This window comes from Nannospalax galili, unplaced genomic scaffold (assembly GCF_000622305.1).
Source record: "Nannospalax galili isolate Female #2095 unplaced genomic scaffold, S.galili_v1.0 scaffold105, whole genome shotgun sequence".
Lineage (NCBI taxonomy): Eukaryota > Metazoa > Chordata > Mammalia > Rodentia > Spalacidae > Nannospalax > Nannospalax galili.
Genome location: NW_008354502.1, coordinates 1 through 27,596, shown reverse-complemented (window position 1 = coordinate 27,596; position 27,596 = coordinate 1). Strand labels below are relative to the sequence as shown.

At 37.2% G+C, this 27,596-nt stretch overlaps 1 protein-coding gene across 1 annotated transcript in view; it reads left to right on the top strand.

The window, feature by feature from the left end:
- LOC103748931 (FSD1-like protein) overlaps positions 1-21,977 on the top strand; it is a 50,767-nt gene extending 28,790 nt beyond the window's left edge. Inside the window, exons 4-7 of the mRNA XM_029555298.1 lie at positions 1,642-1,773; positions 8,464-8,565; positions 18,230-18,252; positions 21,803-21,977. Coding sequence (XP_029411158.1) covers positions 1,642-1,773; positions 8,464-8,565; positions 18,230-18,252; positions 21,803-21,977 — 432 coding nt within the window. The remainder of the gene's footprint in view (positions 1-1,641; positions 1,774-8,463; positions 8,566-18,229; positions 18,253-21,802) is intronic.
- The last annotated feature ends 5,619 nt before the right edge of the window (positions 21,978-27,596 follow it).

Genomic DNA, 27,596 nt, shown 5'->3' with positions numbered 1-27,596 from the left:
TTAGAGGTTATTTCTTTGTGAAGCACATAGAAAATAGAAGATTTATAGGAAGCAGACTCTTAGGAAAGCTTTTTTTTTTTTTTAATAACCTAGCCTGTTTCTTGGCCTATTGAGTCTTTATCATTTGGCGAATCCATTTCTCAAGCAAAAGTTAGTGAGTCTATGGAAAATAATCATTGCATTTGAAATCTGGAAAAAGATTTTCACTTAAAGTTAGCCAAAACTATTCTTATGCTCAATATATTACTGAAATTCTACTTTACACTGCAGAAAAAATAGCGGATGATTAAGCTGCTCCCTTATCCTTAAAGATAAGGCATGAGGTACAGTGGGCAGGAGATGAGCACAAATGTGCACAGTAGTGATTGAGAGGAAAGCTGTAGTGCAGGTCCTTTGTAACAAATAAGGCCTAGGAATTTAGATGCTTCTCCAGGGTCACTGTTACCAAGAGGTTAGAAAGAGATTGAAATTAAATTTTCTGCCTTCCAGACTTTCTTCTTCCAGAGTGAAATGGTGTCTGGATTTTATAAACATAAGCAACATTTTTTGTATATATGATATTAGAGTATGGTTTTGTTCATACAGATTGTTTCTCAGTTGATTTTTCAAAGGTAAAAAAAATGCCTTGAGAATTTTTCTGCCTCATACTTACTGCATGATAGATACTGCTATGTAGAAATTTCACCAATATTTTACTGTATTTCCTTGTGAAATAATGGCATCTTGCTTAATAAATAAAGCAGTGAGGAATCCTGGAAAGTCAAGAGACTTAGAATGCCTTATTGATGATATTGCTAGTAACTATAGTTGTATGGCTTTGAGGTGGGCCACTTCTCTGTATTTAGTTCATAAAATGTAGGAGTTTGACTACAAGTTCTACTCAGTAGATTATTTTGTGCGTTTTAGCACAAAATTCAGTGTTGATCACTCTTGTGAGCCAGTAAAGATTTACTTTCTTTCAAGTATATAGATGCAGTGTTTTTAAAAACCAGAAGGATTTTAAAACTCAGGCAAAATCAGCCCCATCCCTGTAAACCCACACTGTCCTTCAGAGATGCTGAATTAGAAACCCCTGAATATTAAAGTGCTTTACCACTGATTCTGGTTCGTTTCAAACTGAAACCACTACATAGGCTTCAGTGCCTGAGGCTGAAGGTCTGGGTAGAGAAGAGTGTGGGGTGTCCTTGAAAGGAGATGGACTCGGCAGAGCTCAAACAGCACTGACAGCACCAGCAGCCAGCTTCTTGCATTTATCTGTTTGAAAACTGAAGTCAAATTTTAGAAGTTGGGCCTGGAGTGATGGCTCAGCAGTTAAACACTGGCTCTTTTTGTAGAAGACCCAGGTTCGAATCCCAGCACTCACATGGCAGCTAACAACTGTCTTAACTCCAGTTCTAGGGGATCTGACACCTTCTTCTGACCTCTGTGGGCATTGAACAACACAGGTGCACCTACCTACATGCAGGCAGTACACTCATACACATAAAATAAATAAAAATAATAACATATTTTAAAAGATTAGAAGTTGGTTTTCTACTAGATTAAGGTAGTATAAGATGTGAACCTTTTTCCCTTTGTGTCTTTTCATTTTTAATGTCTTATAGCTCTTCAGTAAAATCATTGTTTTGTTTTGTAAAACAGGAAAATTCTTCTAACATACTTTCAGAGTTAGATGAAGAATTCGATAGTTTGTACTCTATATTGGATGATGTAAAAGAAAGTATGGTTAACAGCATCAAGCAGGAGCAAGCTCGCAAATCACAGGAGTTGCAGGTGAGATTATGCAGCTGGTTAAGTATGAATATTTTACTTAATGTTTGATTTGTTGAAGCAAAAATTAGTATCTTTCTAAGTATAACTCTTTGTCTTGCGCTACGTAGACCAGGTTGGCCTCAAACTCACAGAGATCCTCCTGCCTCTTCCTCCAAAGTGCTGGGATAAAAGGTATGCACCACCATGCCCAGCTGATCATAAATGCCTTTTAAAATTGTGCTTAAAATGCTATGGAATTCCCTATGAACAGTTTTGAAGTATACAGTTTACTGATTTATACTGTTGTTTAATAGAACTCAGGTTCTTTTTTGTCTTGTTATGAAGCTGGTGGAGTGGCACATGCTTTTAATGCCTATGCCCGGGAGGCAGAGGCAGGCAGATCTCTGAGTTCAAGGTCAGCCTGGTCTACAGAGTGAGTGCTAGGCCAGCTGGGGCTACGGGGTCTCCACAAAAAGACCACAAAGCTGAAACTCTGTATCTCTTGAAATAACAGTTCCTCACTTGGCCTTATGTCAGCTCCTGGCAGTCATGCTGTTTTATTTCCATTCCTTTGATTACTTTAGGTGTCTCATGAAAGTGGAATTGTATGGTGTTTGTCCTTTTGTGACCTTCTAATTTCAGCATAATATTCCGAGGATCCCTGTAGCACATGCCATAATTTCCTCGTGACTGAATAACTTTTCTTTATGTGTCATATTTTCTTTGCCCATTCTGTCTGTGGACATGGAGGTATTTCTACCAGTTACCTATCGAAAATAATGATGCAGTAAGGATGGGTGTGTAAATATACCTTTAAGATACTCCTTTTCATTCTTTTGGTTGTATATCCAGAGGTCAGAGTGCTAATCATGGTAGCTGCCCGTTTAGTTTTCTGAGTAACCTGCACACTCTGTTCCATACTGCCTGTGCTATTTTATGTTCCTGCCAGCTGTGCCCAAAGTTCCCGTTTTCCATACCCATACCAACATTGTTTTTCTGTTGTTTTTTATTTGTTTGTTTGTATTGGTTGCAGACTTCATAAAGGGTGTGAACCAGGGGCTAGAGAGATGGTTCAGCAGTTATGAGCATTGGCTGCTCTTGCGGAGAACCCGGGTTCGATTTCCAGCACCCACATGGTGGCTAGCAACCATCCGTAACTCCAGTTCCAGGGGATCAGACACCCTCTTCTGACCTCTGCAGGCATTGCACGACATGCGTGCATCTACCTACATGCAAACAATACACTCATACCCGTAAAATAATAATAGATAAAAAAATTTTAAAAATAAAGGGTATGAACCAATATTTTTGTTATAGTTTTGATTTACATTTCCACAACAATTGGAGATGATTTTTTGCATGCCTGTCAATATCTATGTATTTTTAAAGATTGACTTATTTTTATTTTGTGTTCAAGTACTTTACCTACCTATATTTATGTATGTGTACCAGACAGAACAGAAGAGGGTTCTGGAGATGGGTGTTAGGAACTGAACCTGGTCCTCTTGCAAGAGCAGTAAGTGCCTTTGTCACTGAGCCATCTCTCCAGTTCCAGTATCAGTGTATTTCCTTTGAAGAAATTTCTCTTAAGACTTTTGGTGGATTAAGTATTTTTCTTTAAGTTATAGGTATCCTTGATGTATTCTAGTTACATTCTTAACTCTTTTTTTCAGTATTGGGGATACTAGGGGGGAGGCATGAATCCAGGGTCTTGTACATATTAGGCAAGCACTTCACTGAGCTACACTCCCACCCTAAGCTCTGGATATTAACCTTTATTAGGTGTGATTTGGAAATATTTTCTTCTATAGGTTGCCTTTTCAGCCTTTTGATTGTTTGCTTATTACAGAGAAATTTTTAAGTTTGATGTCCCATTTGCCTTAAATTATGCTTTCGTTTCTAGGGCTGCAGTCAAGAAATAATGGCAAAACACAGTGTTGCAAAGCCTTTCCCTTGTTTGCAGTTCTCGAGCTTACTTTTAGGTCTTTAATTCATCTTTAGACTTTTTAAGTAAGTTGAATGGAAGGGGTCTGCTTTATCCTGTCTTTTGTGAAGACTCAGTCTCCTAACACCACTTGTTGAGGACTCTCCTTTTTCCCCCAGTGTGTCTTAGAACCCTTTAAAAGCTTTTTTTCACACACATAAGGATTTATTTTTAAAATTTCTGTTCTCTTGCTCTGTTTGTCTTATGTCAGCACCACACTGTTTTAAGTCCTGTGGCTTTAAAAATAAGTTTTGAAATCAGTATTAAAGCCTCCAACTTTATTGTTTTTCAATAGTGTTTTGGCAATTGAGGATTCCTAAAATTCTCTATCAATTTTACTTTTTTTCTATTTCTGCCCAAAATACTATTTGGATTTTGATTGTGATGTCACGGAATTAGGTTGCCGTGGGTAATTTGAGCATTTTAACACTATTGAGTCTTACCATTTATTTGTGATGGGTTAATTTCTTTCAGTAGTATCTTGCAGTTTTCAGTATATAGGTCTTTTGCCTCTGGTTGAATTTACTCCAAAGTGTTTTCTTGTTTCGGGTGATAGTAAGGATGGGGTTGAAGTCCTAAATTTCTTCTTGGGCTGTTCATTGTTTGTATATAAGATAGAACTGCATTTTTCATGTGTTTCCAGAATTTTCACAGGATGGAGTGGCTAAACAATGTCTTTCCCCTCCTCGTGACCATTCTGGATAATCAGTGAGTTTGTGAGTGTTAACCTCTATAACATGGGTGAGTGGTCACAGGCAGGAGCATGGGTGACCCTAAGGTAGCCACACTGGAAAGTCTGATATGGATGATGGCTTCCCCAAAACCACAGAGGTGGAGCCTCTCAATTACTTCCCCCACCTCTATATTCTATCCTCTCCCCAACCATAGGCCTCTTGCAGTTAGAGCTAAATCACACATAACTGGCTAGGAATGGCTAAATCCTCAGGTTAGGGTCCAGTTACTCCCCACCCCCTTCTCTGAAAGAAGTCCAGTTGTAATGCTTTTTTTTTACAAGCAGACATAGCTGGTCTTATGAAGTTGGTGGCAGTTTGGCTCAGAGGATAGTGCAGTAAGAGAGCATACTGATTTTGGCCATAGATACCTGGAGAATTGGGAAAGAATGGAACAACACAAATGTTCCCCTTGTGTATTATGCACACTATATACACAATTTCCAAGGATCAAATGCCTTCTTCAGTTGAGTTTGTTGTTTATATTTGGAGGTAGAGGTTATTTTATTTGTCCTTCAAATGTAATATAATTATTTTAATAAATTTCAGTGCTTAACTTTTTTTTTTAAGTACAGGGAGAGGGGGAACATAGGTACTTTCAGAAAGATCTTATTCAAAAGTCATCTTGTGTAGATTTCTGATCTTCAGTTTGGATCCAGATTATTCTTTACAGCACCAGTTTGAAACAGCTTTGTGCCCAGTTGCTTAATCTCCAACGATCCCTTCTCTGGCCCATGCTTTTTCTCTGCTGAACAGCTCTAATTGTTTCACCTACCACACCTCATCATTTCTGTCACTCTAGCCCATACTTTACGATAAAGCTGTGAAGAGGGCAGTCACGACTTGTAGCTTTTCTTTTGCTCTTTGGCCTCTCTTCCCATCAAGTAACAAAACTTCATTCATATTGCATATTTACTGTCCATTTTTTATGTATCACTATTAATCTTTCTCCAGGCTAGTGATTTTTCAAATGCTACTGATAATATGTTTCTTTTTACTTACCTCTATACTCTGAATACCTGGTTGGTGTCTGTTGTTTGTTGGGAACTTTTTAATGCTTAAATGTATATGTATAGTATGTGTTATGGCATTGTAGGGAAACTGGAAATAGCCCAATTTAAGGTACTCTGTGTTATATATAATAAAGTATATAGAGTCTAATTTGTATTCTCAAATGTGTGGATCCATCCTCTGGAGCTTGGTTCACTTACCAAGAGTCCCATCCTTGAATGAGAAAAGCTCTCATCCTCCCAGCAGCTATCGGTTGCCAAAATTTCCTTATGTTGGGTTGGTGTTTCTTACCTACTTTTCCATATCTGTGCTGGGATTTTTTTTCCTGGTTCGAGCTTCCATGAGACTTGTGCATGTTGTTACCATTGCTCTGAGTTCATATGAGTGAGTGATCAGCTGTTTGTTAAACTGTTTCCTTGTGGTCATCTACCACCTTGCCTCTTAAAATCTTTCATCCCCCTCTTCTGCAATTGATCCCTGAATCTTGTGAAGCAGAAAATTGATATAGGTGTCCTATTCAGGGATAAGCACTCTACAGCTTCTTGTTCTCTGCACATTGGCCAGTTGTGGGTTTCTGTGTTAATTACCATCTGCTGCATAAGGAAACCATCATTGATGAGAGTATAACAGTAAGTCAAGAGTCAGTTTAATACAATAACTATCCAGTAGAAGATTAGTATTAGGCTCTCCCTATGTCCTGTGACCTATTTAACCTCAGGTTCGTAAGCCTGATATTAGTATCAAGTATGGGCTCCATCCTATGAAGCAGACCTTAAATGTAATTAGAGAGTGATTAGTTACTTGAATAATATTCTTGCCACTATTGCACAGGTGGGCATATACAACAATGAGCTTGCAATTATAACTGATCTGATTCATGAAAATCTTCCATTAAAACTATTTGGTCTTTTTGTGTGTGTGTGTGGAGGTGGAGTGACTGTCTTTTAATGGGATGATTTTACTATGAATTTTTTTTTTGGTCTTTTTGAGACAGGGTCTCCCTGTAGCCCCAGCTGGCCTGGAACTCACTATGTAGACCAGGCTGGCCTTGTACTCACAGAGATCTGCCTACCTCTGCCTCCCGAGTGCTGGGATCAAAGGTTTGCGCCACCACGCCCAGCCTACTCTGAATTTTTTAGCAAGTCTACTTTAAAATTTATCATTGTTTCTTATTATCCATGGGGAATTTAAATGTTATAAAAATAGGGACCAAGTAGATAACTAGGTTGGTAAAGTGATGGTCATACAATCATGAAAGCCTGAATTGGATCCCCAGAACCCACGTAAAAGAGTGGGGCATAGCCAAGCATAGTTGTAATCACAGTGCTGGGGAGGCAGAGACAGGTGCATCTCTGGGCTCACAGACCAGCCATCACTGTGAGCCCCAGGACCCAGGGAGAGATGCTATCTCAAAAAATAATTAGGTCCTGAGGAAGGACACACAAGGTTCACCTCTGGCCTCCACACTCACACGTGTACCACCCATACACACATGAACACACGTGCCTGCCCATGCACACACACACAAACATTATAGAAAATGGAAATATTAATTTTTATTTTTAAAAATTTTACATGTACGACTGTATCACCTGCATGTGTGTAAGTGCCCGTTGTTGTGCAGTGCCTGTGGAGGTCAGACGAGGGTGTTGGATCCCCTAGAACCGGAGTTACAGATTGTTGGCCACCACGTGGGTGATGGGAACTGAACCTGGGTCCTCTGCAAGAGCAGCCAGTACTCTTAACCACTGAGCAATCTCTCTAGCACCGAAAATGGAAAAACTAAAGTATGGAAATAGTGCCAGCAAGGATGGCTAGTGCTTTCTTTACTGTTTCACCATTTCAGCCACACAGTTTTTTTTCCTAGTGATTCCGTGTATCTTTTCCTGCTTTGTCTTAAACATTATACCTTGCATAATTGTACCTTGCATAATTGTAGGTATTTATGTTGCCTTGGTTTCACAGAAAACTCAATTGACTTAAAATAGGAATGCTTATCTTAGGGACATCAAGGACTGTTAAGAGGACAATAGGTGGCTGTAAATAAGTTTTGAAATTATTTAATAAGAATGCAGGGCAGGAGAGATGGGTGTTCACATTGCAGTTTCTGTGTTAGTCAGTCTTCGAAACCATAAATTATGACTTGAAGTAGCGTGGAACTCTTGAGCAGTGTGATGAGTGCAATACTCAGATTGTGTTAATTTGACTCACAAACTTCAGTAATTTAAACACTGTCAAGAAATTTAGTCTTCATTACAAAGGATGTTTTCTGCAGACAGATTATTTTGATATTCTAGTTAACATAATAGATGGTTTTCTGACTACTTTGAGAAGAATCTTTTAAGTAAATTTTATCCCACCTATTTGTAATTGCTTTATTTCCCTTTTTGTTTAAACTTGAGAATATTTTTATCTATATGCAGTTAAGCCTTGGGAAATTTTCACAATTGGGGCTGGAGAGATGGCTTAGTGGTCAAGAGCACTGGCTGCTCTTGCACAGGACCTGGGTTTGATTCCCAGCACCCATCCAAAACTTCTGTTCCAGGGGACCTGAAACCCTTTTCTGACCTCTGCAGGCATTGTATGACACGGGTACACTTACATACATGCAGGCAATACACTCATATACATAAAATAATAAAATAAAAAAAATTATTTATGTGACGTGTGTGAGTGTGAGTGCAGGTCAGAGGACAACTTTTGGAAGTCAGTTCTTTCCTTCCCCTGTGGGTCAATCTTAGATAATCAGGTTTTACCTACTGAGCCTTCAGTGGCCCCAGTTGAGCAGTTTTGGATAATTTATGGGAAAAAAGAAATTTTGTTGAGTATATGACTTATGGTAATTATCTTCAATAGCACTTTGACATTTATTTGTTCAATTACTGCCATTAAAATCTCTTTAAGTTTATTGCAACATATGTTCAGGAGTCTGGTGGCAGTAGGAAAGTTCATTTTAATGATTTAGGTGGTTTTTTTCCCCTCCAGAGCCAGCTTAGTCAATGTAATAATGCCCTGGAGAACTCGGAAGAGCTGCTAGAATTTGCTACAAGGTCATTAGATATAAAGGAACCTGAAGAATTTTCAAAGGTAATCAAGTCATACAGCAAATAGACAGAAACCTATACTTAATATACTTAAGCACTGTTAAATAAAAGGTTCTTATCCCTTTAGTTTTAGATTTGTTTTGTTATTTCTAATACTGAAAAGGGCTTGGGATTTTTTCCTAAGTAAAATAATTTTATTTTATTTATGTCATTTTATTGCAAAGCATATATTTTTGAAATATGTATCTTTGGGGTCAGGAATAAATTGATTATCTTAGTTAATTTTTTCTTTAATGTTCAATTTAGGTGAGAAGCTATTTTCTTTTTCATTTATATCCCCAGAGGTAGTTTGTTTTAAATGTTCTTATGTACTTGACCCAAGGCATGAATGATTTTCTTAAAAACTTCATAACTGAGGAAAGAAGATTGCTATTGCTATTAATGTTTAAAAACAGTTTTGTGTTCATTTCCCTGGTCCTGTTTGGCAGACCTCATCACTTGATGAAGATACATACTGAAACCTTATGAATTTTACTGTTGGGTTCCATTATTTAGCTTAAGTGATTTGATGTTTTATTAAAATATGAAAATGTAGGTCTTTGTTTAAGGGATATAATTGATATAAAAAAAGAAGCTTGCTAGTGTTTTACTTAGATCCTGGTGTTTAGGAGATGATGAATTCCAAACCCTTATTCTTTAAAAGAGTAGGTTGTTTTTAAGTGACCAGTTTAATGCATTAAAACTCAGTTATAAAAATCATTCTGAAAATATGTGAAAAGAGTGGGAGATTGTCATTACAGGTATACTTCGAGACTCTCAGAGTGAGGCTTAAGTGTAGTGTCCATTCTTTCAATGAAATATTTAGTGCTGTTAATGTTAGAAAGGTGGTTTTGTAATTCATTTGTATCCAGTAAATCTTATTCACTTCATGATTTTTCTATGAACCTGAAGGTAGAAAATCATTCTTGTGGGCTGGGTGCACGCCTGTAATCCCAGTGCTATGGGAGGTGAACGTAGAAAAATTGTAAGTTCAGATCCAGCCTGAGCTACATACCAGACCCTCCCTGGCCAGCAAAAAGCTCCATTAAAAAAAAGGGAGGAAGGAAGGAAAGGAGAGAGAGAGAGAAAGAGAAAGAAAGAAAGAAAGAAAGAAAGAAAGAGAAAGAAAGAAAGAAAGAAAGAAAGAAAAAGAAAGAAAGAAAGAAAGAGAAAGAAAGAAAGAAAGAAAAAGAAAAATCTTTGGAAGGGTAAGTTTTAGCCCAAACCTTTGCAATTTAAAATTGATGCCAGTTAATTCTTAAATCTGGTGGTAAGTTGAAAAGTAGTTTACTTTGCACCTGGTAGGAACTGTGGGCAAACTGGAACCCTTAGCTCAGGGGTTGAGTATTTACCCAGCATGCCTTAGGCCCTGGATTTTATTTACAAATCAGTGGAATTTTTAGGGGGAAAGTGTCTTTGTTTAAAGTGTTTAATAAATTAATGAACTTAATTGGAAAAGCATTTTAGTGGCATGCCAGCTGTCCACAGTGCATTTAGATGATAGTCTTCCATGTCTGGAACACAGCCAGAAGACATGCAGACAACAGAAGAGTAATCATCAGAATCAGTGTCAGAGTTCATGGAAGGGAGCTGTTAGCCTCTGCACACAGTACTTTTCAAATATGTTCACGACAAATTTGCACATGGTACTACTGGTTTTTTTGTTTTTTTTTTTGTTTGTTTTTTTCTGTTTCCTAGTTGTGAACAGATTTCCCTTATAAAGGGGGAGGGGGCAGTCAGTGGCAAACATGCTTATAACAGCAAGAATTAACCACTGGTAGCTTGAGACTGAGGAAGAAGACAGGAAAATGATAAAATACCAGCAATAAAAAAAAAACTGTAAAATACTAAAAAAAACTAAATTCAGCTACATTTAAAGAGGGTTAGGCTAGGCGTGGTGGTGCACCCCTGAAACCAGGAGTTCAAAAGGCTGTTATAGGGGGATCGCAAGTTTGAGATCTGCCTGGGCTATATAGCAAAGTCCATCTCACAAACCAGAATAAGTAAGTAAATAGGATTTGATGCCTGCAAAAACTGTTTCTTTCAGTTTTCTCTTTCACTTGACATTTTCACAGTGGCTCTAGTCTCCATTTTCTTTTCAGCCTTGTTTCTCTTAAAACGTTTTCTGAGCAAATTGGAAAGGCTCTGCTAAAATGAAATTACCTTGTAGTTTAAATATATTTTCTTTTTTGGAGGCTTACTTATTTTTCATTATTTTTAATTTTATTGTTATTTTTAATGAATTTTTGCAGTTATCATACAATATAGTTTGATGACATTTAGATCACCAAGAGTCCCATCCCTGTAAGACACTATCTTTCCCCTTCCCAGCAGCCATCAATTGCCGAAAGTTCCTTAGTAAATATATTTTCTTGATTATGCTACCTTGGTTTTTCTTTTTTTAACTTTTAATTTATTATAATATCTTGGGTTGTACCAACAGAAACAAAACACATGACAACCTTATTGAGTTCTCCCCATTTTTTTTCATATATTTTATTTTATTATTTTTTTATATGTATGAGTGTATTGCCTGCATGTATGTAAGTGTACCTGTGTCATGCAGTGCCCACAGAGGTCAGAAGAGGGTGTCGGATCCCCTGGAACTGGAGTTAGGATAGTTGTTAGCTGCCATGTGAGTATTTGGAACCGAACCTGGCTCCTCAGCAAGAGTAGCCAGTGCTCTTAACCGCTGAGCCATCTATCCAGGCCCTGCCACCTTGATTTCTTTATCTTACTGTTTTGGTCTTCCAACATTTTGTAATACTACTTTGGAGTTTCAGCCACTTGAAGATGTGGGGCTTGAATCCAGGGTGAATGTTAGGTAAGTCCTCTAGCATTAATCTGCATCCTAGCCCTCAGTGAATTGTTAGTTTTTCTTGCAGAAAGTTGTTTCCTTGCCAAAAAGATTGTTAAAGAAAAATACTTAGCTTCTTACACTTATTTTCTTAGTATGTCCAAACAAGATCCAGATAATAGTTTGGTTACAACCCAGCAATGCATTTCACTTTCATAGCCAACTGCATAATCTAGAGGCCTTAGTTGCTGACACAGTATGGTAAGATAACTCTGAAGAATTGCTTTGAGTGTAATTGTTAAACTAGTGGTGTATTATAAGATAGCTGAAAAAAGAAATTCTTTTAGCCATGCTACTTGTTAACATCCTTAGATCAGTAATATAATCAGTACATGGAAATACAAGGCAATGGTTTTGGCTAAAACTCACTTGATTATCTTGAGTATTTTAGCTTCTGATATTTAAATTACCATGTTCCTGTACCTTAGCATGAGATCTCAATATGAAGGTATTTGCCAGCATTATATAATCTAAAGTGAACAAGTAAAAATGGCACAAATAAGATAGGATTTTAGAACATACTTCAACTTATTTTTTAAATTATTAGAAGTTTTATTGATAGTAAATATATTCAGAAAGATCATATGGTAAATATCTGGGCCTGGATCATTAGGTAAATAGCCAGCACTCTACCAATTCTAGTTTCTCTGCTAGCCTGTAGTTGGCCTACAGAAAGCTGCTTGTATCGTTTGTCAAAGTTAATATTCCTGTTCTTATCCTGAAAATCTTCCCGATGGAAAGAACTGGTCAGAACAATTTCCTGGTCAGTATTTAATTGTCCACCTCTTTACAGTCCAGTTGTAGAATAGTTTCCTACCCAGGAGTGCCCACAGTGAAATAAAAAGAGCAGGGTAAGGTGAAAGGGATCCAGTGTCTTCAGCATTTGATCACAGATGAAAAGAGAAAATGGGCTTGTTTTATTTCTCTTTCCTCACTCCAGTCCTCATCCTTGGAATACTGTCAGTCTCTGAGCATGGAGAAGAACAAGTAGGGAGGAAGCTCACTCAGTGTTTTGCAGGCAGAGCTGTTGGCAGAAGTCCTTCTCCAGGCTGAAGTCAGGAGTGCTGGGAAAAGAGAAGACCTTTAACCAAGGAATGAACACTTAGATTTGAAGATGACCTCAAAACAGAGGAAACATTTATTAAGCATACCTTGAAATATAATTTTCCCTTCTATTTGTGAGTGTTGATAGCTTACAGAAATACAGTCTATTATACAAATGTGCATAGTCATATCATAGTACTATGTTGCAAAGTTTGTTTCAAGGTACTTACTTTTTTGCTTTTTGAAACAATGCTTTTATGAAAAAGTTATATATAAAAATGAAAGTTACTGTATGGAATAAACTTTCTTAATAAATTTGACTTCTCCCCCCCAAGGTCAGTATTTTTGCCTAAAGGAAAAAAAAAGGCGTTTTGAGATTATTTCTTTTTTCATTCTCTCTTTCTATAAAAAGAGAAAAGAAATAGTATTTAGAAGAACTATACTTTTGCTGTTTGGGCTGAGCTAATAGGTCCCTGAGACCCAAATGTTGAGTTTTTTCACATCTTGGAGTATGTACCCTGTGCCTCTCTGATGCCACTATGCCACTAAATGAATATTTTGAATATACCATAAAAAGTATGAGTATCTTTTGGATTTACCTGAAAAAAAAAAGAAAAAAAACTGTACAGAATTGTGAACATTTGAAGAAAAAAGAAAAAAAATGGTCTGAAGGCTGGGCAGCACCGTACTGTAAAACACAAATGAAAAGGACTGTCAGGATACGTGAAAAGATGGGTTGGAGAGATGACTCTGCCATTAAGAGCACTTGCTCTTGCAGGGGACTGAGGTTTGGTTCCAGCACCCACATGGTGTCTTCACAGCCACCTGTTACTCCAGTTCCAGGGTATCCAACACCCTCTTCTGGCTTCTACAGACACCAGACATGCACAAGGTGCTCTTACATGCATGTAGGCAAACGCTCATTCACACAAAATAAAAACAAATCATTAAGGAAGATTCATGAAAAGAGGAATACCAAACAAAAGGAGGCGGAGGCTCCACACGGAGCAGTGCCCCTGCTGGATAGACAGATGGGAGCGAGAGTACATTGCAGCATGAACTCGTACAAGTGCAGTGAGAAGGTGAGAAAATGGGAAGTCCAACTGTCCAGAGTCCATCCCAGGAGAAACAGAAGTAGTAAAGTAAACGTTTGAACCGGAGAGAGAATAAAGGAGGCGCAGAGGAGGATGGGCTTGCATTTCAAGAAGACCACATAGTACAACATCCTGAATTGAAAACCACCTTACACTTTCCAATATTTGATGTGAAAAAGAATCACCCATCCCCACTGCATATAATTTTGACTATAGTTCACAAAGGCATAGTTAATTAAGTGAATTTGAATGACTTGGGCCTTGTGACATAAGGAAATATGGGGGGAAATATGCCCATGTTACCTATGACCTGTATGCATAATGTACAAATGCAATCATACTGGCTTGACAGTAGTTTCACATTGACAACTACAAACGAGTCAGGAAATCCACCATTACTGTGATGTTTCTGAACACTGCCAGATAACCTGACATTCATTGATTCTAGTCATTAAGAGGACTACTTTTTAAATTACCAGGAAAGAATTTAAAAAGTCTGTTTTTGTTCTTGTTTTTTTTTTTGGTTTTTTTTTTGTTTGTTTGGTTTTTTTGAGACAGTCTTATGTATTCTAGGCTGACCTTGAACTCACTATATAGCTGAGGATGACCTTAAATGCTTGATCCTCTTGCATCCATCACCTGAGAGTTGGGATTACAGGGATGTACCCCCATACCCAGTTTATGTGGTTCTTGAGCTCTGATTTAGGATTGTGTACATGCCAGACAAGCACTTTGCCAACTGAGCAGTATCCCCAGCCTCTGTTTTTTTAAAGTATGGAAACAATAAGGTGTTTAATCTTCAAAATACTTCATAGTCACAGAAGAAAATTGTTTCTGTGTCTTTTTATTGTAGATTAAAAGCAAGATTAGGTCAAGATCTAGTTTAGCTGGTTTGCGCTTAATGGTAATTATGAATAATTACTTAAAATAACTCTTGATAGTCATCGTAGTTTTATTGAATGAACGTTAGTCTCAGGTGCCAGGTTCTTATAACTGATCAATTAGAAGATTGTAATTACTAATTTAAAAAACAACAGAGGTTGCTGGGTGTGGTGGCACTTGCCTTTAATCCCAGTACCCACGGGGCAGAGGCAGAGGCTAGCAGTTATCTCTGAGTTCAAGGCCAGCCTGGTCTATATAGAGAGTTTAAAAAAAAACAAAAACCAAGAAGTTTGTTGGTTTGGGCTTGTAATCCCCCTGTTTGGGAAGCTGAGGCCAGAGTTTGAGGCCAGCCTACACTATATGAAACACTGTCTCAAAAAAACAAAGTGAAAGATTTATCGTCCTCTTTTTTTTTTTTTTTTATAAAAAAAAAAAAAAAAAAAAAAAAAAAAAAAAAAAAGAACTGATAAAGGGAAGAAAGAATGAGGGACCGGCCATCTCTAACCAAACCTGCAGGATCGGTTCAGGAGATCTGAATAATGCTGCGGAGCACAGTGCTATGACTCACACTCCTTGGAGGCTTTCCAGTAACATGCAGTCCCATAACCCAAAGTAAGTCCAAGCCCTCACCCAGGCATATGCAGAATTCCCTGAGTGAAATTAGTAAACAGAGTAGTGTAGATCTTAGGGTCAATCAGTGTTTCAGATGTAAATTTACAAAATTTTCATTCTTGGAATCAGAACATAGAGGAATCAAGCTATATGGTAAAGTGTATCTTTTTTGGATGGCTTTCTACTTTGGGAGAATTTCTAGAAAAAAAATAGTTCTCTATTTTAAAACATTCTTGAAGTTAGGTCATTTTAGAGAAATAACTTTAGGGTTTGAGAATGCCCTCTTGGGGATTTCTTCTGTGTTTACAGGTATACATAAAATAAAATTTGAATCTAAATTAGAGGAATCATAGAATTTTCAGTGGGTATATTGTATATAAATACCTAAGACAGAAGTTTCTCTTGGATTATCTGATTTCTCATCACTTCCTCTTCTGTTTTTTTCACAAACACCATAGTATGCGAAATGACGGCATGAGAGCCTCGTGTGCATGTGCATACATGAAAATGGCACCTACTGAGTAATGCTAGACACAAAACAAAATCAGCAATATTTTCCTATCAGTAGGTTTTGTGAGAGAAACTGGAAAGTAGGATTCTTATAACTAAGTTCAAAACCTATTAGGAAATATAAAACAGTAAAACTGAAAAGAGGCCAAGTACTGTTATAATATTGGAGAACATGGGTTATCTTGTTGGGTAAGGTTCTTAATTTTAAATCCCAGAATTAATTTACCTACCCAGGTCTGGTCAGCATGGGCTTTTTCAGGTCCCTGGGGGTAGGTAGGAGGTCAGTTTCAGTGAACTTAACAGCTCAGAGAGAAATATACACACACCATGCATTCTCTGTGGAAAAGCAAACTGCCAGGAAAAGTGTGAAGGTACTGAGATACTTATTCCTAGTCTCTCTTTCAAACTGTGATTAGATAAATCATATCACTTACCTAAGAAATGAAGGCATAGGGCCCGGTATGGTGACACATAGTTTTAATCCCAGCACTCTGGATGCAGAGTCAGGGGGATCTCTGAGGATTGAGACCAGCATGGTCTACATAGGAAGGCCAGGGGCTGGAGAGATGGCTCAGCAGTTAAGAGCACAGGCTGCTCTTGCAGAGGACCTGAGTTTGATTCCCAGCACCCACATGGCAGCCAACAACTTTGTAATTCCAGTTCTAGGGAATCCAACACCCTCTTCTGATCTCTGTGGACATTGTATGACATGGGTGCACTTACATATGTGCAGGCAATACACAAATACACATAAAACAAAAATAAAATAAAAAGTGGTAGCGAGACCAGCTGGGGCTATAGGGAAACTGTTGCAAAAAAAACAAAACTAAAAAGAAATGAAGGAATAAAGAGGCCAAGGGAGTGATGCTAACGGCATTTCCTACACAGAGAAACGGCAAGTGCAAGGAAGAGCCCCTTCCCTTCCCTAACACCTATGTTAATTTTTTCAATTCTAGCCACCATGATAATTCTTAATGCCAATATAATTAATGAACTTAACACTCCTTGCAAAAGGAATGATGTCAAATTAGGTTCCTGTTTTAAGGTGCATAGAGATGGCACAGAATTACATTGTTTTCTGTAGTATGTGGACCTTAGAAAGGATTTGTAAAGAAACATGAAGAATTCAAGTCCCTGGTAAGAGTTGAGGGATACATTAATCTGTGGGTAAAGTCATTAGGAATCGGTTTAATACAATGTCTATTTAGTGGAATAATAGTAGTAGACTCTCCTCTATGGCCTGTGACCGCCTAGCCATAGGTTCCTAGGTCTCATATTTCACAGCAGTGGTAGTAGCATACACAAGACCCACACAAGCTCAAGCCATACAAAATACCAGTGTGGAAGTGGGGAAAAAGTCCCAACCCTAGCCGAAGAACTATTGGCAACTGATAACTACTAGGAGAGGAAGAGTTGGTTTCCTTTAAGGGTGTGACACTGGATAGGTTAACCAGACTCCAGCCAATGGATGCACACCAAAGAACATTTGGGAACACAAATTTGACTTGGTAGTCCTTAATATATATAAGGGAGTATATGAAATTGGTAGCCGGTATTAAGCAGAGGTGCAGATAAGGAAGGAGGTCTAAATATGATCAGAATATATTGTATGAAATTGGCAAAAAATTTAATAAAAAAGTTTCTTAGTAAAGAAATAAAATTAATATGCTAAGCTACAGAGCTGGTTACTGGTAATGCTAGGGGTATATAATGTGCTGATCTCTTAAATCTTGAGTGTTTTTGTTTCAGGCCAAAATAGTTGAAGTTGGATGTAAAAATGACCTTTAGCAAGTAGAAACAATTTAGGGCTGAAACAATTTAGGGTTTAAGGAGAAAGGCCACAGAAGCACTTAGCTGCTTAAGAATTACTATTACCTGTACCAGGCATTGTGCTAGCAAAGCAGCCCGTTTCCTCTGTCATCTGTATTAATTATACTCGTTAGTGTGGAACAGAATCTTCTTTTGAGAGTATTACATTGCATTCATATGTAAAGGGGCAACAGCTTTGTGTGCTTCCATTTTTTTCTGTGACTGAAAGTGTCAAACAATAGCTTTGAACATTTCCTAAACTTGTATTTGCATTTTCCCAAAAAAGAGCCAAAAAGATATGTACAATAGGTTTTAGCTGATAGCTTCTGTGAAATTACCCCAGGAAAGACATTTGTAAGAAATACTTTCTGATCTTTCCTTGTCTGAGTTTCTGCTCTCTGATCTATCTCATTCTGTGGAGTTGAGCATTCTAGAACTGCAGCCTAGTTTTGTACTTAGCAGGAAGCTCTCATGTCCATGAAACCACCAGGACATCTAGAAATGTGTTCCATGAAAGAGAATGTTCTAGTTGAAGAATGTGAGACCAAATAAAAGTGCAGGTGTGTTTTGATATCTTAAGGTAAGAAAATACAATTATACTCATCAGAATTAGCTTGAAATATTAAGTTTTCCTCTCTTTGAAGTGATTAATGTGGGGGTTGGGATTTTCTACTGTAGTCCTAACATCACATTATGCAAGCTTATATGAACCATACAAATTTCCTGTAATTTATATTTTTGGTGATATGAACTAATCTGTTGCAGGGTTTATATCCTAACTTTTCTTGCATGTCACTGCCATTGAACTTGCATGAAAAGCACTAACTACCTTCTTTCTCTTCTCCCTGATTGGCTCCAAGGCTGCCAGACAGATCAAGGATAGGTATGGTATAAAACCTACATTTTTATTTAAGTGTCAATGTTGAAGTCAGAAATGAAATTCAGAAGCAATTTTTTATTGCAATTTTGTTGGTTAAAATAGCAGTACATAATAGCTAAATACAAAAAAGAAAAAATTCTTTGTGTGTCTTAAAAATAACCAGCAGACTTCAAAACTCATATTTAAGAGAATAGTTATGGGCGATTATGTATTTCTAGGAGAATTTCATTTCTGGTGTAATAATATAGTTAGCTGTAGTTATAGACTAGTTCTTAATTAGTTATACTAATGAAGGTGGAACTGTTTTGAAGAATTAAAAATGTATCTTCCTGGAGTGCATTTTTTTGCTGCTGTTCTTAAATGTGAGTGGGCCTTTTCAGAGAAGTCCAGTGTCTTAGGTAGTTTTGGGAACTGAGACTCTTCTACATTGCTGCTGTCCTGTCTAACACCTCTGTATTCTTACTGGCCTGTTCCTGGTGCCATCTCTTTCTCTCTCTAATGCCACCACTCTCGTTCATATTCTGTGGGAAGAAAAGAATCAAGAAAGTGATTAAATATTTTTTGTGTTTCTCATTGGTAGAGACGGGAAATAAAAGCATTTAGTACTTGCTGGAATGAGTTCATCTGAGTGTTAAAGGAGTGACTGGTAGCATTTGGATCATGTTAGCTGAGGGAAGAGCTGATTTGCCCCACTGGTCACTGAACATTGACTGTAGTATGGTTCTAATTTAAGGTTCTTATCTGAGGATCCTGAGATTCTCTGACAGATACCGCTCTTCAAGCATTACTGTCAAGTCTAGATTAATTTATTCTTCATAAGTAATTCATAAAAATATTCGTATGGATCGTGTGAAAACCAGTGTCTTTTGTTAATTTTGGCAGAAAATTTCTTTTGGGTTTTTTTCATGGTTATTTGACTAGGACCTAGATTTATATAGTTGTCCAAGTGTTCTTAGTACAAATATTAATTTTTGTATTTTTGTAGATTTTATAACATGAACTGGCTAATGGTGTGGCTCATTCTTATCAGTGTTGAGTATAGAAGAAGATCACTAGAGGGTTTTCTATTGTTTTGTTTGAAGTGATGTTCTCATTATGTTGCCCAGTCCTCCTGTCTCAACTCTAGAGTAACTAGGACTATAGTTGCATGTGGGACTATGGGTTCATGCCACCATGCCCAGTGAGGTCATAAGAAGTTGAAGGTGAAAAAAAACATGTAAGGAGTAGATGATAGAGCAGGTTCTTGTTTTGTTTTGATAAGGAGGATTTGGGTTGTGTCTACTGAAACTTGCCAGAAGAAATCCGTTTTGCACCCAGGCTAGGTTATTCTTGATTAGCTAGCATCCATCACGTTCTCCTGTTTTCTGTTTTATAAGTTATTTCCTACCCAGATTTTGGGCTTCCAGAAATCTTATGAGAGACCCTGTCACATCTCTCTTTCGTTTCAAGATTTTCTGGTTTTGTGCTTCCCCAACTCCCATACTTACTCCTGACAACAGATATACATTTCTGAGTACTTAGTAATACTGGACAGTGATGGGTTGAGGTAGATAGTGGGAATTACTGGTTCTGGAAGAAAAGAGTCAGGAAGGAGAGAATTAAATTAGTTTGTAGTTTGAAGAGATTAAATGTATTTATATGTTTTGTAGACAATAACTCTTGTCAGGAGTAAAACTAGGAGAAAATGTTATTTTAATTCAGCTGCTGCTGTAAGAAATCTAAAAAAGTCAAAGTGAATTAAAACATACCTAACAGGAGGTTTGAGAACAACTTAGCAATTTTAGATTTTTAGTTTGGACTTCGAGGCCCATTTGTCTAAGTATATATATTCAGTTTTAAAGTAAAATTTCAGTTTTTTGAAAGATTTTATTGTTGTACCTCTGAATTGATTCATGTAAGTTTTTAGAATTTCATTTTGGCTAGAAATTAGTCTTTTTTTTTTAGATTTTGATAATCTTTCTAATGCACTTTTAGGGGGATATTCTTTGTGTTCATGGTTGATTAAGTCAAGTTTTACTAAATTTTACAGGTTTATGATTGTAAATTCTCTAAAGTACTTTTGAGTTTTTTCTCAACATTTCTCCTTAAGCAATTAGCTTATTAGGTTTAGAAAAAAACAAGCAAGCTCACACCCATTCACTGACTCAGTGAGCATTTATGAAAGTTCCTCATATAAATGTACTTCTTAAGGAAGTCTTGAAATCAAAAGATACCTGGGACTGTAAAGAACAATACATACAAAAGTTAGCCTTTGTTCCTAAATTTGTATTGGTATAATTAGAATTTCATTGTTTGAGAACCAACACTTTAATGTAGTATATGTAGAATATACCGCATAATGAGTTGACTTTCCAATAAACTGTATTTCAATATAGCACTTTCTTCTTGAAAGAGTAAATTACTATTTGCTGATTGTTACCAAATCAGTGGTTATTCAGTTTTAAAACTAAATCACTGAACACAGCAATAGCTTGCTATCTTTGACAGCAAGTTTGACATCTTTTATGATCAGTTGGTGGCAGATCCAATAGACTAGGCCTCATGTTCCCTTTTCCCTATAGCTCTATTTGTATCCTCTCTCAAATCTGTGCTAGGAAGAGAACATTCATGAATATTCATGAATAGTCCTTCTGTATTTTTCTTTGACCAAGGATATTATGGGACTGACTTTATGATACTTGGGGAAATTTACTGTAATATGAAAAAATGAAATTTGAGATTAAATTCTTTCCCCAATATGTGAAAAAGTAACGTTTGATTTGACTTGATTTTTACTTTATGCTTTACTTCACATTTCTCTGTTTACTGAACTCTTCTTATTTCTATAACACTTAGTTTCACAGGGCTGCTTCTGATCCTACCCTTCCATATAGCTGATGTGGATAGGTTAGAGTGATGGATTGGCAGTATGGAACTCACTATTGGTGATTTTAGTTCTGTCTTTTCTCATCTATGATCTATCTTTAGCAAGTATTGAAGAGTACAGTATTAGGCCTTCTGCTTCTACCCATGCTGAGGGTACATGGTCTAGATGTCACTGGGAGATTGTTTGAAATGTTGTATATACAGATCATTATTTGTGTATGCAAAGGAGAGTGGCAACAGGAAGTCAGTAAGATTGAGTATACAGAGGCTCAGATGAATGTTGGGTCTGGTAAAGTTGAAGCAACAACCTCCTGGTTCTCCATCTGTACTTCCTGTGAGAACACACCTTACCTGGAATAAACTATATGTTGGATAATAGAGATAGCTACCTCTCTTATAGTTTTAGATGGCTATTGCCCTCATAAGACCTTGGAAGTGACATATATATATATATATATATGAAATTTTATAAAACCTAATGGAGTTGCTAAGTTACCTTAAATGTCTTTAAAAGGCAATTTTCAGGTTTCTTTTTTTCAGTTTCCAAAAGAAAAAGCAAATTTTTATTTGTGTTAAAACTTCTGCAGTCACTAAGTGAAGCAATTTTTATCTTTTAATTTTATAAATTATAGAATATGTGTGACTCCCCATTCGTTTATTTTTAAAAGTGTGTTTGTGTTTACCACAGAGTCACAATGGCTTCAGCCTTTCGCCTTTCTTTGAAACCAAAGGTCAGTGATAACATGACTCATTTGATGGTGGATTTCTCTCAGGAAAGACAGATGCTGCAGACTTTGAAGTTTTTGCCAGGTAAATACATGCATTACATGGGAGCTTTTAAATACAAATTTTTTTATTGTTAAGATTTTTCATTAATGAACATTTGTATGTAAATATTAAAGAAATAAAATGTGATATATTTCTTTATTCAGCAAGAAATAGTTAAATTTGCTAGTTTTAGAGAATTACTTTTCTGGTAGTAAAAATTTTAAGAATCTCAGTTCACTAAGAGATACCATTTATTGTTCTTTTGGCAAAGAATAATAGTTTAGTCTCAAGGCCAGGCTTCATAGATTTGAATTTTTTGCTTCCTTGCTTTGTAATCTCAAGCAAGTTCCTTAACTTGCCTTATTTTCTATACCTTTAAAATGTAATGCTGATGTTCTAAAATTTTTATAAGGATTGAATGAATGGAGTCTTCTAAGGTATTTGTAGTACTATCTGAGACATAGTTCAAATTTAGAGAATGTTAGCTGTTAGTCTTACTATTATTGCTGTTGTGGTTATTTGGGGCTTAGATAGAATTTTATTTCCAGTGGTAGTTTGTTAATGCTGGCCTATTAGGGTGTCAGAGGATATTGTAATAGCCCAAGTCATTTGAAATAGAGCCCCAAATCATTGCCTCTGTGTGTGAAAGAGCCATTTAATGATGTTTTTGTTAATGCGGTTCTTACCACATTTTTAGCACTAAGTAATATTTTTCAGCACCAAGTAATGCCGTTTGGGCATGATGATTTGGAAAATCAGGGCATCTTTGGAAAGTGAAATTCTGCTTACATGTTTTTGTTGGGTGGAGTTTTATCTGCCCCCCCCCTTTAAATTGACTGCTTTTGAATAGGGAATGCTGATATATACTCAGAAAGACTAGGTTAGTAGTCGTAAAACTATTAACAGAACTAGTAAGGGGAGCACAAATGAAGTGCTCCCTTGTATGGTAGAGATTAGATGTTCTAGAGTCTGTATAAGCAGATGATGAAAGAAGAAAGTGTAGCTGTAAAAGAAGAAAGAATACTTGTCAGTGGATATCTACTTGTATGTTGTCTTCTCAGTGTTACCGATGGCTCCTGACTTGTGATGATTTGACTTGTGATTTTTCTACATTATAATGGCACATTCAGTTCAGACCATATCTTGAGTTTGGGTCTTTTCCTAGGCTGGCAGTACGCACTTGGATATGCTTTTATGATGCTGGGCAGCTGCACTTTCCAGTGAGCCTCAGTTACTAGAGTGAAGAGCTAGTTCTATGTAGTGCACTGTTTGATTAAGCTATGATGCCCAATAGACTAGGCAGAACATAAGGTACTTTCAATACATAATGGGTTTACTGTGATGCAGCCCTATTTTAAATGGAGGGGCATCTATACTGGCATCTCCTTCATAGGGTTCCACTCACTGTGCAGTTGTAATTTATATTGCTACAATCACATGTGAAGTGGAGCATCTTTTCATATACTTAGTCTGTGTTGCTTCTTTGGTAAGATATCAGTTAAGGTCTCTGACCTGTTTTTTTAGTGTTTGTTTTTGTTTTGTTTTGGATACAGGGTCTCACTATGTTGTTCCTGCTGGCTGTGAACTCAGCTCCTGCCTCAGCCTTTCAAGTGCTGGGTGACAGGTGTGAGCTCCCATACCAGGCTCCAGAATAAATATTAAATAAATAATAAATAAAAATTAAATAATTTAGCGAAGTCCAGCTTATTATTTCTTTCATAGATCATGATTTCAGTGTTGTATGTAAGCTATCACCAAAGCCAAAGTCATGTAAATGTTCTCCTGTGATCTTCTAGAAGTTTTAGAATTTTGCCTTTTTCTATTTAGGCCTGTGATCCATTTTGAGTTAATTTTTGTGAAGGAATGTAAGATCTGTGTCTCAATTCTTTTTTAAAAAGCACATGTGAATATCTAATTCCTGCAGCATTTGTTGAAAAGACTCTCTTTCCTCATTGTATTGCCAGTGTGATGATCATTTGCATATTTCTGTGGCTTTATCTTCCATTCCATTCATCTGCTTGTCTTTTCACCAGTATTACATCTTGGTGTCTATAGCCTTAGAGGGCATCTTACCGTCAGGTGGTTTCAGTCCTCCAACTTGCCTCCTTCAGTATTGTATCAGCTCTTCCACATCTTTTGTTTCTCCACATAAAATGAGTTTGCTGAAACCCACAAAATAGCTTGATGGAATTTTTACTGGGTTATATAGAATGTGTAGATATGTTGGAAAGAACTGACATCTTAAGAATATTGTCTTCTGTTCATGAACTTGGAATGTCATTATTGTAGTTCTTTGATTACTTTCATCAGAATTTTGTAATTGACCTCAAATAACATATTTTATTAGATTTGTTCCTAAATATTTCACTTTGGGGGATGCTAATGTAAATGTTATATTTAAATTTTGAATTTCATTGGTACGTAGAAAAACAACTGACTTTATACACATTAACCCTGTGTCTGAAGCTTGCTTGCTATAATCAGTTATTAGTTCTAGGAGACTATTTTACTGCTGTTGATTCTTTTGGATTTCTACCTAATATGATCATGTCATTTGTGAATAAAGACAGTTTTATTTCTTCTCCATATAAATACCTTTTATTACCTTTTACTATCTAGGGGCATTAGCTTGGGCTCTCACTATATTATTGGTAGCAGTTGTGAGAATGCTTTGTTTCTGATTTTAGTGGGAAAGGTTTCAGTTTTGTACCAGTAAGTATGATGCTTCTTTTTCAGATAATACTTAGCAAGTCGAATTGAGAAAGTCCCCTTCCATTCCTGTGTTATTTGGCTTACATGTCTTGTCCACAGTTCATGCTTGAGGGAAGCCAGGGCAGGAACTCAGGGCAGGAAACTGCAGACGGGAATTGAAGCACAGATCACTGAGGAACGCTGCTTAGTGGCTTGCTCCTTTAGCCTCTGCTCAGGCTGCTTTCTTATATAATACAGGACCACCTGCTCAGGGGTAGTACCACCCACAGTGGGCTAGGCCCTCCCACATCACTCAACAATCAAGAAAATGCCTCACCTACATGCCCACAGGCAAATTGCCCAGTTGTGGCTCCCTATTCCCAGGTGTGTCAAGTTGGCAACCAAAGCTGTCCAGCACAGGTTGTTTCCATTTCCTTGCTATTGTGAAAAGAGCAATAGTGAACATAGTCGAGCAAGTATCTCTGTTATATCAGTCCTTTGTGTATATGCCAAGAGTGGTTTAGCTGGGTCATATAATAGATATACTTTTAGCTTTTTGAGAATTTTCTACACTGATTTCCATAGTGGCTATACCAGTTTGCAGTCCCATCAGTGTGGTTAGCCTTATGTAGGGGTTTGTTGATTTGATGATCTTTTTAAAGAACCTGCTTTTGGTTCCATGAATGGGTTTTTTAATTGATCTTCTATTTTTAGTTTCAATGATTTCTGTTCTAATTTTCATCTTTTCTTTTTCTCATTTTTGGATTTAATTTGCTCTTCTTTTTATGTGTGCTTGTGTCCTAAAGTGGATGTCTAGATTATTAAATCTTCCTTAATATATCCATTCAGTGCTATACATAAGCACTACTATCATTGTGTTACAAAATTTACTAAGCTGTGTTTTCATTTCTCATATGATTCTATGGCAGTGGTGTCAGCATACACAAGTCCCATGCAAACTCAGGCAGACAAAAACCCAGCATAGAACTGGGAAAATGAACAACAGACCCCAGTCTTATCTGGAGAAATATTGGCAACTGGTTGCTGCTAGGTGAAGAAGAGCTGATCTTCTTAAAACAAGGGACTCTAGATAGGCTGACTAGACCTCAGTGGATGGACTTGCACTGGAGACCAGCTGGGGACACTGACAACACAGTGGGCCTTAACAGGGATGACAGAGAATATGGGCTCCAGTTCAGGGGAGCTATGGGAAGGTGCCAGTGAAGACAGGGATATAAAGGTAGATCAAGATTGTTTGAGATGTTCTGTATGAAATACACAAAAATTCAATAAAAACAAATAAAAAATTTTAATTTCTCATGAGATATTATCTTTGATTTGTATGTTATTTAGAAGTGTGTTGTTTAATTTCAAAGTATTTTTATATTTTCTAGCTTTTTTCTGTTAGCTATTTCTACTTTAATTCTGTTGTGGTCCAAGAACAGATACTGCATGCTTTCTATACTTCTAAATTTGTGTTTTATGGCCCAGAATGTGGTCTGTTTCAGGAGATTATGTATTGTTCTGATGTTGAATAGAGCAGGCTATGGATGCCAAACATATGCAGTTAGTTGCTGGAGCTGTTGGGTTTGTCAGTTCCTTGTGGTGTTTTGCTTTCTAGATCTATGCGTAGCTGATGGCGAGCTGTTGAAGTCTCCAACTATTCTACATTCATATAGTTGTTTGTAGTTCTATCATTTTTTAAAAATATATGTATTTTATATATTATTTTTCTGTGTGTGCGTGTATTGCCTGCATGTGTGTACATGCACCCATGTCATGCATTGCCCTTGGAGGACAGAAGAGGGTGTCAGATCTCCTGGAACTGGAGTTATGGACAGTTGTCAGCTGCCATGTGGGTGCTGGGGTTTGAACCTGGGTCTTCTACAAGAACAGCCAGTGCTCTTAACTGCTGAACTATCTCTCCAGTCCCATGTAGTTCTGTCATTTTTTTTAAAAAAATTATTTATGTGTATGAGTGTATTGCCTGAATGTATATAAGTACACCCATGTCATGTAGTGCCCGCGGAGTTCGGAAGAGGGTGTTGGATCCCCTGGAGCTGGAGTTATGGATGATTGTTAGCCTCCATGTGGGTGCTCAGAATAGAATCTGGGTCCTCTGCAAGAGCAGCTAGTGCCCTTAACCACCTCGCCATCTCTCCAGACCCAAGTTTTATCATTTTTTTTTGTCTTGTGTATTTTGACTGAAAAGGACTCTATGCCTTTCTTAGGGAATCAGTATGTTATACCCCTTTTTATTATTATTTTTATTTTATGTGTATGCATGTATTGCCTGCATGTAAAGCACACCCATGTCGTGCAATGCCCGCAGAGGACAGAAGAGGCTGTCGGATCCCCTGGAACTGGAGTTACGGACAGTTGTTAGCTGCCATGTGGGTGCTGGGATTCAAACCCAGGTCTTCTGCCAGAACAACCAGTGTTAACCGCTGAGCCATCTCTCCAGCCCCATGTTATACCCCTTTTTATCTTTGATGATTTTCCTTGCTCTGATGTATACTTGAACTTCCCAACATTAATGTAGCTAAACTGACTTTTCATTGTGTCTTTTCTGTTGATTTATTTCAATCTGTTATTTTAAGGTGAGTTTCTTGTATACAAGACATAGAAGAAACTCTTTAGGGTGCATTCTCACTGTCTTTGTATTTTAACTGATAATGTAGATATGTATATTTTTCCTGTCAGTAAACAAGCAATTACTTCTGCAGCAGATACCAGTAGGGTTTGCTATAACTTCATACAGTTCTAATATTGTCTTGAGGTAGCACCAGACCCCACAGGTTGTAAGTTTAGTCCCCAAGACTTCCTAATTTCAGGGCCAGTTGTAAATCTGGGGCCTCCAGAACTTTTTAATTGATGGCAGACATTGTGATACCCAAGACCTCTTCCTCCTGTTTCATTAGTTTGCTACAGTGGCTCACAGAACTCCAAGAAGCACTGCTTACACATACCATTTTATTACAAAGTCTCTTTAGAAAGATACAAGAAGCCAAATAGAGATACTA